The sequence below is a fragment of the Opisthorchis viverrini genome, assembly GCF_000715545.1.
Source record: "Opisthorchis viverrini unplaced genomic scaffold opera_v5_8, whole genome shotgun sequence".
In the NCBI taxonomy this organism is placed as follows: domain Eukaryota; kingdom Metazoa; phylum Platyhelminthes; class Trematoda; order Opisthorchiida; family Opisthorchiidae; genus Opisthorchis; species Opisthorchis viverrini.
The window spans coordinates 328,186-343,275 of NW_008751664.1; the positions used below are offsets into that span (position 1 = coordinate 328,186).

General features: G+C 39.5%; 1 protein-coding gene across 1 annotated transcript; it reads left to right on the forward strand.

Moving 5' to 3' along the window:
• Nucleotides 1-4,650: 4,650 nt before the first annotated feature.
• On the forward strand, nucleotides 4,651-12,098 carry T265_12630 (hypothetical protein; the record flags this gene model as incomplete). Its single annotated transcript, XM_009164712.1, has 2 exons — nucleotides 4,651-4,673; nucleotides 11,819-12,098. Coding segments are annotated over 2 exons (303 nt in total), but the record flags the coding sequence as incomplete, so codon positions are not given.
• Between the last annotated feature and the right edge of the window lie 2,992 nt (nucleotides 12,099-15,090).

A 15,090-nucleotide genomic window follows, 5' to 3' on the forward strand; every position in this document is an offset into this window, starting at 1 on the left:
ATCGCGAGTTTAAACGAGTATTATTCAGTATGTATCAACTGAAGTGAAAAGAAAAGCAAAGAAATTACGATAGTCAAAAATTACGATTTTTATCAAAACGCTACCAAACAGACAGGTTTTATTCCAAATTTTAATTGCAGTAAAAATAATTGTAGACAAACGCAGACTAGACAGTAAAGTGTGAGTGCCTCACTTAGGAGTCTCAATTTATAGGTAAGTGGATAAAATAGCAAAACTAACTGATGGATGGATTCAGAGAATTGATAGCATAGAATGATATATATGCTATCTGTTGATTTGGATCAGATCTGTAGATACTCTACCAGAATGAGCTGATTAAGCCTCGAAGCCGCGAGCTTCAGTCACATAATTTAAAAATGAGACACCCGTATAAACATCCAAAGGTGTTTTCCAAATCGGAAAATATATTATTCAAAAGGGCAATGCGTTATTTCGAAAGGTAGTTTAATGGATAATTTTATTCAGAACTAGTTTTATGCACTTCTTCACACTGATTGACATTGGTACATACAAGAGCAGTGTTGTTGTTTACAGCTGAACTGATTACTTGTAAGGGGATGTACAGTAATAAATGACACTAAATAAAAAATAAACAGTAGATAAAAACTTGACATAAAGTCGATAGTATCAAGAGACTGTTAAAAAATCTACTAATAAACCTTTCGCAGCATGGGTCAAATGAAACTTATGACAATTGTGATATTATGACTAACATAAGACTTCGCGCTTACAGAGTAGCAGTGATTCAGTTGGAATGTACGGTGAATTATCAGCAGGTATTTTGAGTAAGTTAACAGTAATCAGCAGTGCATATACAGTCCACCCGAATGACGGGCTCGCCGGCTGTAAACGGCTCTAGTAGGAGCATATATACTACAAGCTGCCAATAGCGTAGTATGTGGTTTTGATGTTCTGGTAATGAATGTCTCCTGGTTGCCAAAATGACATTACAGATGAGCTTTCATTTGAAACGACAGGGGTGCGTTTGCACACAATATGCTTTGCACGTAGCAACCGGGAAGGCTGCGGTTATTGTATGTTAATCACAAACAATTTATGCTACATATTGTATTATACCTATATCATTATATATTATGCCACGTTGTATCTCGAAGTTCGTTAGCGTATTGTATATATTGCTTCCATTCAATTTTTTAAATATATTTCTAGATTATATATGTATCGTATTCATATACGTATTATGTGTTACATTTGCTATCACATATTTTTTTTGTACTATATTTCGAAGTGAAGTATTATATCGCATCATTTTACATAACACCCTTAAATGAGCACTTGTTCCTTGCCATTACTTTAGCTATAAATCGAAATGACATAAATCGAAATGACTGCAGATTCTCCCTCTCCGTGGAGGAAAAGTCAATTATTGTGCGCATTACAAAAAGCCTCTACCAAAATTATCCTTATACTTTGTGTAAACCGTCCATTCGGAACAGAAAAATGTAAACAACATCTAAGGTTGTTTTGTTCTTCTTCTGCAATTCGGTATCGCTGGAAACAAAATGCAATTCACAATCACCCCTAATGTAACGTAGTCAGCGCTAATTTCAAAAATGTCACTGAAATTTGTTTTGCCGTTGGAGACAGGAATCGGTCATTTATTTTCCCTTCTTTCAAAACCACTGCCACTACTCATCCTCCAGAGTTTTTGTTGACTCAGAAGTGTTGCTGAAATTTCGCAACAATACTTCATTTATAACGCAAAACAAGCCGACGTCTTTATAAAGTCATCGATTTTGATGAGACCGTCTACGAAACTTTGTCTTAATTATACAGTGAATAAATTTGTTAGCCATCTTGAATGTATGCAGCTGAAAATAGTCACACAATCGTTGGACAGCAGTAAATTCGTTCATTTCAACATTATTAAACCATCATAACCAATCCCCAAAGTCCCCCATTTGACAAAAGCAGTGGCTGCACTGTGTATTTCTTTACATTCTACATAATTTTGTATGCACTATAAATCTATGCTTTCGCAGAAAACTCATCAAGGTGCGCAAAATCTTTGAAGGAAACGGCCGGGTGGGGAATATTGCTTTGTTTGGATGATCAGTAAACCGTAAAGTTATACTGAATTTGACCTAATCTGAGCCAAATTAAGACTATGCACAAAAAAAATTAGCGCCTAATGTGTCTGAGCATGATTGATCTATTCCGGCGAGACCTGCAACTCTGCATTTTTAAGCTGGTAGCTGATAGTTAGACCAAGCTGATCATAATGTGCGATAATCACAATTCGAAGGCGAAAAATACATGCAGGGGTTACACACACAGAAAATGCCCTCATCAGTCAAAAGTACTTCTGTTTCATCTTGCCACCATGATGCACTTACTAAATTACCTGTCAGTTACCTGCAGTAGGCTTCTTATTTTTGGCATCTTTTCTAAATGCACAAGAAAATGTGTACGCAATATAACTCAATTAGAGTATTTTCCGTTAGCTAACAAGTTCAAAAGTGGTGAATATGAGCCGGTTTATTAATGACCAAATGTCCAAAATAATTCGAAATTACAGTACATTGACACGGTTTCCGGTGCACACCACCGGAAATCTACGGCATGACAAACACTGCTGGTGGTGTTAAGTCCGGATGTTTTCCCAAAATGTAAACGTCGACCTGCCTCCAGTTTCATGCACAACCGTCAAAGCACCGTCAAAACAGAAATCGGCGAACCATTTATAGTCGACTGCGTATGCTTCCATTTCTATTTTCCTACCGGCAAAAACCGTTTCATCGAATTTTCGCAATTTGTTGCGAACAGGGATGAAAATCCTTTCAGACGTTAGGAATATTCATTCTTCCTCAATAAGGGCTATATTCCAAGCAGTTGCGCGCTAATCTTGTCTAACAAGGTTGTCAGTCAGAAGGCTTAAAAGTACGAAAATTGACTGTGGTTGCCTAGGAAGTTCTGTCTGTCAGATTTTGTTCAAGAAAGTGTCTTACTGACATTGAGTTCACCAATTAGCTTACAAGATTTCAGTACCGGACGCATAGCAAGATCTCTTTCAGAAGATGGTTTTCTTTTGCACAACCCAGATGGAGGATTTTGTTGGAGTAAAGCACCCAATCCACCTAGACTGGAATTCAGTGAGAGTGCCTGCATTTCACATCGTTGTAAGATTATAAATGTAGAAAGGTACCCAGTGTGTGTGGTGTAATATTCATAAATTTGATGCTGCGTGCGTTAGCTGTGTTTGGTGTCAGATTGCTGCAAATTTGGCCCTGGGGGCACATTCGTTTCACTCCATGTGGCCAAAAGCAATTAGGAGTGAAAGTTTTAAATTTGTTCAACTCTGAGTGAAGTCAGCCGTGCGCAGTGGCTCATTAAACAGCTCGGTGGTTATTCACATGGACACAACTGTGTAAAATTATCTTGTGTCTACACCTTGTTCTTTTTATTACACAGTAATTGAATTTATTTTGCACTACCTAACGGGATTTAATGTCTAGAAGATAAGGTTGCCAGAAGGTTGGACTGCCATCTAAGTTGATATTCTTCACGGAGGAAATGGGTTGTGTTCACTGGCCTAAGTGGTCAGAAAACTAAGAATATGATTAAATGCAGAAGGTTGAGTCAGCAATAGGAGCACAAATATGTGTCTGTTAAGAATAAACTTTTAGAGCTACTCGTCAATAAAGGGTCATTTCATGTGAGGTCATCTAAACTCCCCTAAACGTTTTTGTTTCGGAATCACTTTGATGTATAAAAACAGATGTTGGGTAACATTTGACATCACCCGTGATCTAGTTCAAGATCCTCCTTTCTTTCACGTCGAGCTTTGACCAGTAAGCGATTCCTGATTAGATAGGGCAAGGAAAAACACCTCGATTTTATTGGCTTGATAACTATCCTCAAAAGCCACCACATGTTGGAATTGATTTTTTAGAATTAGGCTTATTTTTAAAAGGCATATTACTGGTTTTCCTTCTTCAACAATCATTGTGACCAGAGGAAAGGGTGTTATATCCACCATAAAGTTTATTTCATCATTTGGCACCATCTAGTCAGGTTAATCTTTGAAACAGCTTGTGGAATAAATTAATATGGGAGTCGTTTATGATCTGTTTTTCCGGATCGCCCATGGTGAGTCTGGGTTGAACAGGAGTCTTACAAATTGACCGCTCCGTGACAATGCAGAATATTAACAGGGAAAATTTAACTGTTGATACGTGATGTGGAGACCTTGGCTGAACTAACTTCACGATGGAAAGCCAAGGCTTGTAGTATTTATCACAAAGGAAGAAAAATGAAGAAAATCTAAGCGCTGTAGCTAATAAAAAGGCCACCCAGAAAATATAAAAACAATACTCTCGCAGATTACTTGTAAGCAATAATGAATTGTGCCATTCGAACAAAATAACCAGCGACAGATATTACTTCCGAAAAGTTTCATAATTTTCGGTAGGCCACTGGGTTGTAACACCAGTGTGTTTTAGGATCTATTTAACTCATCTTGAGCGACCAGTGCGTATGCAAAATTCTGAGAATAATAAAACGACAAAACAGGATAGACTTGTCTTGACAACTGCACCCATTTGCAACTCATTTTGGTTACCACGAGAAACGCAGCTGAAACTCCAGTTTATGATTTGTTTTAACTGAATGTACTGCACAGAGGCCGCCACGTGTGTCAGTTGGCACGATATTTGAGATCCCGCGGTATATTCTCATAGAGGAAACTACTCACAGGGTTGCAGAAGAGAATGTAGACAGGCCGCGACCGGCTTTGGTCTACTTCGAGCTCATCGAACAGGCAAATTTCATGAGTACCCGTCAATCTGACGCCTTGCTTGAATCAAAATTGGACCGATTTCGACTATTAGATCCATTTTAAGATCAATTTTTATTCACAAGATAAAACCGAAATCTAAAATTATTTGCAAATGAGTGCATTTGTCGAAATCAAATCAAATTTGGTTAAAGTAATACATCAGTTTGACAGAATCTCGAGGACTGCTGCTGCACGATGAGCCTGTAGAAGGACAAAAACGGTCGCGGGCTGTACAACATTTTTCAGCGACTCTGTGAATAGTTTCGTTTTTGAAAAGGTCCGACTTGTCTTTTGAGGGCAAAGTGTTCCTTGAGCACAAGCGTTTGTCGACATTATGTATTGCATCGTGTCAGTGGGTCACTAAACTATAGATCCGTTTTGCTCTTTGGTGGGGGCGGAGGTATACATCCTGCGGTCAGTGAAGCACAAAGGCACACAAATGCATTCGTATAAGAAACGCGGCACCCGGATACAGAGCTAGACTGTTAAATTGCCCCCCAGGTTCTATCTACCTATATGGTGGATAAATACTTTCCTCAAGAGCTGTCACCTTCAACAATGTCGGAATTCTCGAATCCAAGCGGAAAAGCCTTAGGCTCTTAACTAAATAGTAGGAATAGTATTGACGGAAATTTCGCTGGCCTTGACATCAATCATGCAATGAGCGAGCAGCAGGCGCTTGTAGACAATTAACGGTATACAAATTACTGGTATCTCGAGCTGGTGTCGAACTGGTATCTCCTTAGCAGCTTGAATGCGATACCATTCCGTGAATAGCTATATCAGGATACAGGGGACAACAATGAATATCAAACCCTTGAAGACTAGTGCTCTCAAGCTGCTGTTTGCATATTGTTATGCAAATAATCCTGCAATCTAAAAAGAAAAGCACCATATAATTTTCACCTCGTCGGTAGAATAGCGCTGATGTTTTTAGTCTCCAGAATGTGGAAAGATACTTAGATACTTAGATACTTAGATACTTGGAACTTCTTCGTGAACCGAAATTGCGTGAAATTAGCGAAATACACTGATGTGCATCTGATCTTGACCGTAGAAGGGTCATCAATTCAGATAAATGCACACTGGAAAACCGATGAGTTACTGGTGACTTGCCAGATTAGTGTTAGATATTTCATACAAGTTTATACCACTTAATTTGGAGATAGGGATAAAAAGATCACTGGTTTTAAAAGAAAAGTATATAAACTGGAGTCATTGTTTTTCTAATCAGCTGATCTCTCAACCATACCATCGTTTAAAAGATCTTGTGGTCGTGCAGGCGGATTGCAAGCTATGGATTGTCCATTAATTCTGTATCTCTGAAATGACATCTCGATATCTGACGCTTGATAAGTTTAACCAATTTATATTTAGACGTATTTTACTGCAAACTTCAAGGGAGATTTCCCCGAAGCAGAATGGGCGACGTAATTTTCTACCTACATGTCCCATTGTCTAAGCTCGTGTTAGTCCCATTTACATTCTCATACGCACGCTATCATGATCGATCGGTGGTTTGCTTAGGACTGAAATTATATAAGGTTTATAAAGTTCGTGCGGCGTCGGAGATGTATTTACGTAAGTGTTTCATACTATATATGACTCAAAGACAGGTATGCCATTAAAACAACGGAATAACTGAGTTCATACAGGTACATTATTGTCAAAATATATCATCGAAATTTCTAACTGGATTACGAAGGATGAATGTCTGTATATTCTACTATTTTAGCACGTGAAACGTAAACGTGCTGCGCTTTTTGATACCTCTCAATCTCTGCCTTCAATATTTTGTCCAGAGGCATAAATAGAACTCGACATATGCACTCCAGACTCATTGAGCGACGAATTAAAGCACGTTGGATGCAATTTATTTGGGTTGACCTTTTGGATGTTCGTGGATGAGATGTATTTCATTGCTATTATCGATCAGGCTTCGCTTCTGATAAATGTCATATTGACATTTTGCGAGATGAAACACTTTATTCAGACGTTGGTAAACATTCAGGGTAGACTTCTCTGATACGATAGTTGCAGCCTTTTCTCATAGTAGTATTGAGGTTACAGCCTTGTTTTCACTATTATAGTCTTTTTTCTTCAGAATAACATGAAATGAAGCGCTTAGATGGAGCTAGTGCATGAGCAAAGGTGTTGGGACTGTGAGGAGAGAAAAAAGACAAATTGCACCCATTTTAGAAAATTTTCGAAAGCAAAAATACATTGAATTTTTTGTTTTGTAAAGCGCATCCATGAGAAAATAGAAGTTCTAATGAAAAAAGGAAGCAGGAAAATTGGTTGGAGGCCATGTTCAATAATTATGGAGGTCTTTAGTTGGCTTCAATTAAACATTGTGAAATGAATCAATGGTTTTTCCATATGAATTTTTACGACACTGATTTTCCACTACCAAGGTTCGACTGTGAGTAAAACCGTTTTGCTATAAATGTACAATAAAGATAGCATGGATAGTAGGAAACCCACATTGTTTCAGAAACAAACTACATCATTAGGGTATCTACGGAATATAGGAACCTTGGTGTATTCACTTGAACAGTATAACAAATACCGAAAACTACATTATGTTGCTTCTTTGATCTATGATAATCGCAGTTCATATCTTGTTCGCAGTGGTTGCAGATAGGTGTGTACATGGTATCTTCAAACGTGATGTTTTTTCAAGCCGGAGTTATTGCAAATACAGCCGTGAAGGAAGTATGCACTGAAATCCATTTTCGGTTTGGTAGGCGCCGGTTCTAGGTTTGCTAAGATAGTTTCTGATGACCTACAGGGCCCCCTGACGGCCACGGATATGTACATCCTCAAATTTTACTGCAGTGAGATAGAAGGCTGCTTCTCTACATCCAGCAGGCTTACCCCCATTCGCAGAGGACGGTTATGTGCGAAGCAACTATTCGCAATTGCCAGAATACGCCCCCACCGAAGGTTCATAATGGCAGCAATTCGTCTTGAACATGTGTTAGCTCTTGAATTTGGCAAGGCTCGTGGTTAAGATGCGAACTTGCCTAAAAGGAGGTCCATGGTTTTAAACTACCTCTGGCATTTCATAAGCCCTACGTTCTTTTAACGTAATGCTTTGTTGCATCGTTGTTTGCTCGCCTCCAGAAGCCGGCAGCTCAGGTACATCAGGCTCCTCTTAGACAATCGGCGGTTTTCTCGTTGTCTAAGGGTGTCAGTGGTGTTTTTAATTGTTCTTTACCAAGTGTGTGTGACAGGACTCTCTCATATTTGCACTGTTTTTAAAAGCTTATGCTTGGCTCACCAAGTTTTCATCACTGAGCGTTTTCTTCTAGAATGAGTGTTTCCAGTTGATTACCAAGCGGAGAGTAGTCACAAGGTTTGACCGGATCCCTCAAAAATTCTGAATTTTGACTCTCGTAACGTTAATAAATTTTTAATGAACATGAGCATTTTAAAAATTGTTCTTATTTCTCAGAAGGATCCATGGGATATCTGAAAACTTAATCGTGGATGCTGGTCATTTGCAAAATGTTCACTTTAACAGAGCATAATAACTCTCAGAATTTTTCAGAGGAAAAGTATCTTTCGATTAATATTCTTCCCTTATGTCTTCACAAATCGTCAACCAGCGCATCTCGCTCAAGATTTTTTCAAATTAACGAGCTTTTTACCGCGGCGGTGGTGTGCGCACTAATCCATAGCCAATGATGTTTGGTTGTTATTGCGTGAATGTCAGATATATGGGCACTTATAAGGGCGACAAATGGTTGAGAAGAAGTATACTGCGTGCGGTTCATGAATAAGATGGCTTATTATTATTACAGAATAGGAAAGGATTTCATGTTATTTTGAAGTCTGTCCTAATTTGTCCAAGACGGTCCAGTGGAAGTAAGCCTATGGTCAATGAGATTTTAACCTGTATTTCCAGTAGACTTTCGCGAATGAACTAAGCTTTCGGCTGCTGGGCAGATGGCAATGAATCTGTTTACCGAGGTTGGTAGTCAAAACGTTAAATTTCGTCGGAAAAGTCATTAGTGTGGTTGAGCGTTGGCTTTATTACGATCGATGGCGAAAGCTTCACAGGCCAATGTCATGCTCGGCTAATTGCAGCATTCTACATCAACAGTGGAAGAGTGGATGGAATAGGAAAATTCTGATCACATGTCAGCGCGGTCCACATGCACTTACTTCCGGAGTCGGTTCGCTTATGCTTAGCCTTGTAGGGTCGAAATATTTGAATGTCCTAAACGATTAGTAGGGAGGTCATTAGCTAACAGTGGTCGGCATGTGAATTCAGTTAATAGGGTCAATAAGATTCTGCTGCAAGTGACCTACCAAGACCTCAGTAAATAGGACATCCTAAGATGAATTCGATCCCGAACATTCAGCGCTTTTCGAGACCCATTAGGTTATCCTACGAAGACCGATGTCGGAGTCCATTTGTAGCATTAGAGAATGTTATATCCTCCGTAACACAAGCCAAAAACGTTGTCCGGTCTATCAGCTTTTTACTCCAGCAGACCATACTCTGTCTAATGTAGGTTACTCGCTTGTCCATACAGGACTACAATTTTTTTACGTACCAAATGTTGTCATAAAGGGTTACTCAAAAAGAAAGCTGGTTTGTGCGGTGTCGTCATGATGTGAGTTCCAGTTACTTTAAATGCTTAATTATGATAGGTAGAGCAATATCTGTTGGAGTAAACCACTTTAAAAGTACGATTTGGCTGTTTTCAGCTGTCCTTTTTGACAAAGCCAAATTTATGTGCATATGAGGGTACTTTTCAGAGGCAGCATTTTGTTTTTTACGGCCTCAGCTCTGCTCCTTCGGGTTTAAGCGGGACGAGGCTGGCTAACAAGCAACTCACTACCAAGAGTTTGTGGCTTCACCAGTTGTTCCTGGGATATCGTTGACGAAGTTGGACAAATTCCCAGTATCCGTCCGCCAGTCATGCATGCCTGAACTCAAATGAACCCACGATTACGGAATGGTTGTAAAAAGTCTTTTTCGCAAATTTTAGCTAGAAGATAGAACACCTTTTAACAGCAAGGATAACTTATTTGTTCTCCAACTCACGCTGAGGGAATAGTCAGCTGTTCTGTAAATGAAAACCAGTCGACTTTTCTCGAGTATTCACATCAAGCTGAATGTAGCTAGTTGGATTACTTTACTGACAAATCATATTTAAATCACTAAACAAGCCAACTGAACAGTGGGATTCATCACTGATTTTCCGCGACAGCTCACTTCAGCGGCGTGCACATCCTCATGTTTGGGTCAAAAACCTCCAGTTGTTTCACCAACTCATAGCTTCAAGAAGGCCAAGTAGAAAGTCTAAAAAACCATTTTATGTCGTGTAAACCGAAAACACCAATGGATGACGTCGAAAACAAAGTATACCTTCAGAGGAATTTGTCTTTTGTTGCGTCAGTACGGAACAAATGACATACAATATTAACATTGAAAAAACCTGTAAATTGATAATAAAATTTGCGTACGCCTGAAAATGTCCGAAAATTTTAGTTATTACCAGTGACATCTTTAAACATCAGAATGACCAGACCGCACAAAAATACTTTTCAGGTCTGCTTACCAGATACACGAATTTCCGGTCTATTGTTTGAACAGACGAGTTGTGCTAGGCACTCGTGACTGTGGCTATCGTCACTCAGGTCTATGTTCACTAATGAAGAAAGACGAACGGGTTAAGACCATCCCCTTCTCGTCGCCCCTGCCAGAGATTAGGTGAAGTATAATTCACCACATTTAAGCAAGATTCTGCAAACTATTCCAATCCGGTTACGCAACATTGCACGTAACTTCACGGCTGAAATACTACCCAACATGCAAAACTAGGCTGATTTTTAGAGAATGTGCCTTTCTCGCTAAGAAGTACAAATTTTCACTTCTTCCACCTGGGTCTATGTAGATGACTTTGCGACAATCAGAAAGTGTATTTGACCACTTATGCGTGTAGAAATGTCCTCAGCAGTTAATAGTTGTTGAATTTCACTCCTTTTCTTCTTGGGGTTTCCTTGGACACACCAGCAGGCAAAAAGGGATAGACTTACTAAGCTTTTAAGTGATGGTTTTCAAACATCAGCTGGTTTCTACATTGATCCAATTACGAAGTCAGGCACTGAGAAATCATGTGCTGCTATGGCTCATCGCCTATGAAATGTACTATGAAATACGTATTTACTTGCTTTCTGCCATCAATATTTGTTCTCAGCGTTAAGTATCTCAGGTACTGAGGTAAACTTCATACGCGTCTAAAGTTCCGCCTTAGGAGTATAAATCTCCCGGGCGACCGATCCATGAACGGGCACGCTTTATAAAAAATATACAAGATAATTTGAGGTCGTGGAGATTCCAGTAATTTGAATGCGCTTGCTGTTTCGTGGTTGTGGTCAGTCAACCTCATCTTGGACTGAAAATACTTTAGTGGTCTTTCCGGATTGTTTCACGTGTTCGTTTTAAAGTATACGCATTTCGTAATATATTAAAGTTTCGGCCAAACCAATCAACTTACTGTGAAAAAAATGAAATTCTGCAAACTCGAAGTTAGCTCGCTTCTAAATGGCCACTTAAATGCGTGGAGGTGAATATGATCAAAGTATTCGTCAAAAATTCATTCTAGGGGCTTTACTTACAAAACGAAACCTAAAAGAAGCTCTTGTGCACAAAACAAGTGGTACTTATTCTCTTGGAGCAGCGTACCGTGAAAAGTCTCCAAAATATCTCTGGTGTCTCAACGGTTTTCAAACTAGATAGTTCTTTAGTGAAGGATTTTGTACATTACAACTAACTCTACTACCAAGCGATTAACTCTGTCGACGATTTCAATGTCGCCTGCACAGCATAGAATGACGGGCAAAAAGGTCATGTATTATTCTGCAAGAACAACCCAGAAACCAAGCCAGCCGAGAGAACTGACCAATAACTGAGTCGTCGCCTTACACGCATTGCCGAGAGAAATATTCGTGCTTAAATCTAAACAAATGCATTTTGCATAGGAATTTGGTTTTCGTTAGAAACTTAAGCGCAAATCACGTTTACGATATTCTTCATCTGAGTGCGCTGCACAAAGGTCGCCTCATTTTTCGATTGGTACGATGCTCGAGATATCGCAGTATTTACTCACATAGGAAACCACTCACAAGGTTGCTGAAAAGTGTTTGCCCCAAGAATGATGAAACCAGTCGTGGGCTTTCGAAGAGCCTACGTCTAGATAGAACAGTGCGCTGCACAAAGGTTCGCCTCATTTTCCATTGGTACGATGCTCGAGATATCGCAGTATTTACTCACATAGGAAACCACTCACAAGGTTGCTGAAAAGTGTTTGCCCCAAGAATGATGAAACCAGTCGTGGGCTTTCGAAGAGCCTACGTCTAGGTAGAACACAAGGTTCAAGGGAAGGTGAGAACTGCGACTGCTTCATGAGCCCAATAAAAGTGTAACCGGTCGTAGGATTTTGAAGATCCTGCATCAACCTTCTTAGTAGTTACCCTTATTTAAAACGGCTTGCCTGGAATTACTGAGTGATCCTAAGCGGTTTCAGCGGTATCTGGGACCCCTGGGGCGGACGATGAGTTTATGCGTGCTATTTCAGTGCATTCACTCAAAAAAGTGATCAGAAATACTGCCCTACGACAATCTGACAAGACAAGCAATTTTGTTTAGCATGAATTTGACCGGTGTGCTATCGGTGCATAATAACCTGACAATCAAAACAGTAAATTAATTAGTTTTCCTCCTCAACGTTCGGTTTACTTTGAACTTTTTGGCGTAGGAATAGGATTAACTTCGCTTTTATACACGTGGGATCCGTGTGCTTACATGAAATCCCAAAAGTCATTAGTGCTACGGATGGTTGTGTTTCATAAAACCGTTTCACTTAAATTATTTTACACTTAAATGTAGGTTACTTATTGAGATCCCTCGTTCAAGCACTCAGATGTCTTTATGTCCGCTTTATCGGTTCTGCTAGACATCTGCTTCTTTAGAAGTAAACTTGCGTCAGTACAGGCCTCCTATTTAGATAATAGTTAGCAGTCAATATTGTTAGACATGCAGCGTATATATCTTGCCACCCTAGCAGTCTGAGGCAAACCACAATTACCAGGTCGGTATACAAATTTATCTTCGTGGTACCTCAATGGCACTACCATTGATAAAGCGTTCGGTCGAAAGATAACCTAGCTACGTTGTGGTCGAAAACGCGGACACTAGGAACGTAGCCCTCCGCGACCGTACTACATATCATTTTAAACGCCAGTTCTGCCTACGCATTCAGCCCTTTGAGTGTAGAACAAAATCCGTTTGGTAAAATAATTAAGGATCTCAACAGATGCTTTGATAACTTACCAACTGACTATCTTACCTATCTTCGACATACGTTTACTCTGAGCAGAAAAAAATTAAATTTTGTTTACACATAGAAAACTTCGAATTTTGAAATCCGTATTTTCTATTGAAAACGACATGCTGAAAAGTGGTTGTTCGGTAATTTGATCCACCAATATCGTGAAAAATTTCTAGGCAGCACAGGCATAGCACAGAAACATGCTTCCAAATAAACCCTTATTAGCTTTCTTCTTTATTTGTCAAAATCTTCTGGTTCCTTCAGATAAGATTGGAGCCGGAAGCCAGTTGGCAGCACTGCATAACATGTCAGATACAAAACAATAAATGAAGATTCACTGTGAATAATACTGACCAGCCAGCAGAATCGGCGAAGTGATGAGTCACAGCGTTTACAGCCCTATTGTATGTTTCACACCTGAACTGATATTCAGAAGTGTTCGCTGGTACCCTAGCTCATCCCATACAATAGCGGACGGAATCAGGGGAACTTATGCTAGAATATGTCGCACCACACAATTGAGAAATGATAAAATCGTTAAATCATTGTCCGGTTTTGTATGCAATCTTATCAGAACCTGAGCCGACAAAATGAGTACTACGACATCCAAGAATAATAGCGATTCATAAATGACACTGTTTGCTGTTGAATACCATCGTTACACGGTGCCATGTCCACGACCAGATGCAAAAATAAAATACAAACATATAGCATTTGCTATCATTAGCATGTCACTCCTGACAATGCAATGCTCATAACGATGACCATCATCTTGCTTTGCATTGATTATTGCATATCTTGTAAATATCCACAAATAACAGATGCTAAATAACAAATGCTAAATATACACACACATGCGAAGACGATGTGCACAACAAACTGTGTACTAATTATGTCCTTCTGTATGGAGACAAAAAGCTTCCTCGTCATTTGTCAGGCTTGGGTCAACAGCTACCAAAGTAGAAAATATTTCTGGAACTCCTAACTGAAGTGGTGTGAACTTGCCTCACACTTCCTTTGTTGTGAACGTAATGTGGGACGCTTATCAACTCACACCTCGCGCACATTCAAGGCTTGCCTGCATTTTCTTGATCAGAATCAACGGTACAAACAACAAAGTAAATAACCCTCTGTCGTTTATGATTATCACTTTCACACACTCTTTGGGGCTGTGCACATAGTCTCGTGAAAGCAAGACTGCGGGTGTGGCAACCGCAGTACTGTTTGTGGTACGCTGTCGTCTACTTTGGCTTAGCAATTTTGCGTGTAGCTCAAAGGCGGTGAAATTACAATATCTAATAGTCTCACGAACAGTATCCATACAAATGGCGTATCGACAGCATTTATGGGCATAACAATCATATACGTGAACGTTTTCCGTAGCCCAACTGCATTCATGATAGCATGGGTAACGTACCGATCATACAATTTACTTCAGCAACAATTTATGAGTTCCTAATGGCTAAACCCCATCTTCTCCTCGGTACTTGTGTTGCTACTTCCAAATGAAGATACTGATCACGCAATCACTAGTATTTACTGGAAATCATGCCTTACCAAGAGGTTGAGCGGTGAATTTTTGGAGAGTATCTAGCACCCATATGAGTAGCGCGTAACACCAAAAAAGCCTCATATCCTGAGGAAATCTCAAAGGGTTCTATATGTTTCAGCGGTAAACTCAAGAAATTCAAAAAGCTTTGTATGCATGCATGGTGGCAATAAGTAAATTATAGCGTTCTGAAATATTTATGAATGTATTTAGATAACAGATCATTCTAGCGGCGAGAAAGAGCATGAGAGTCCATCTAGAATTCGATATAACAGACATAGCAAACTGGCCAATTATTCAAGCAAACGGCAGATGAACAAAACGCTGAAAGACACTGCTGTTCGGCTATCTGCATAACTTACGAAATGGCCTTT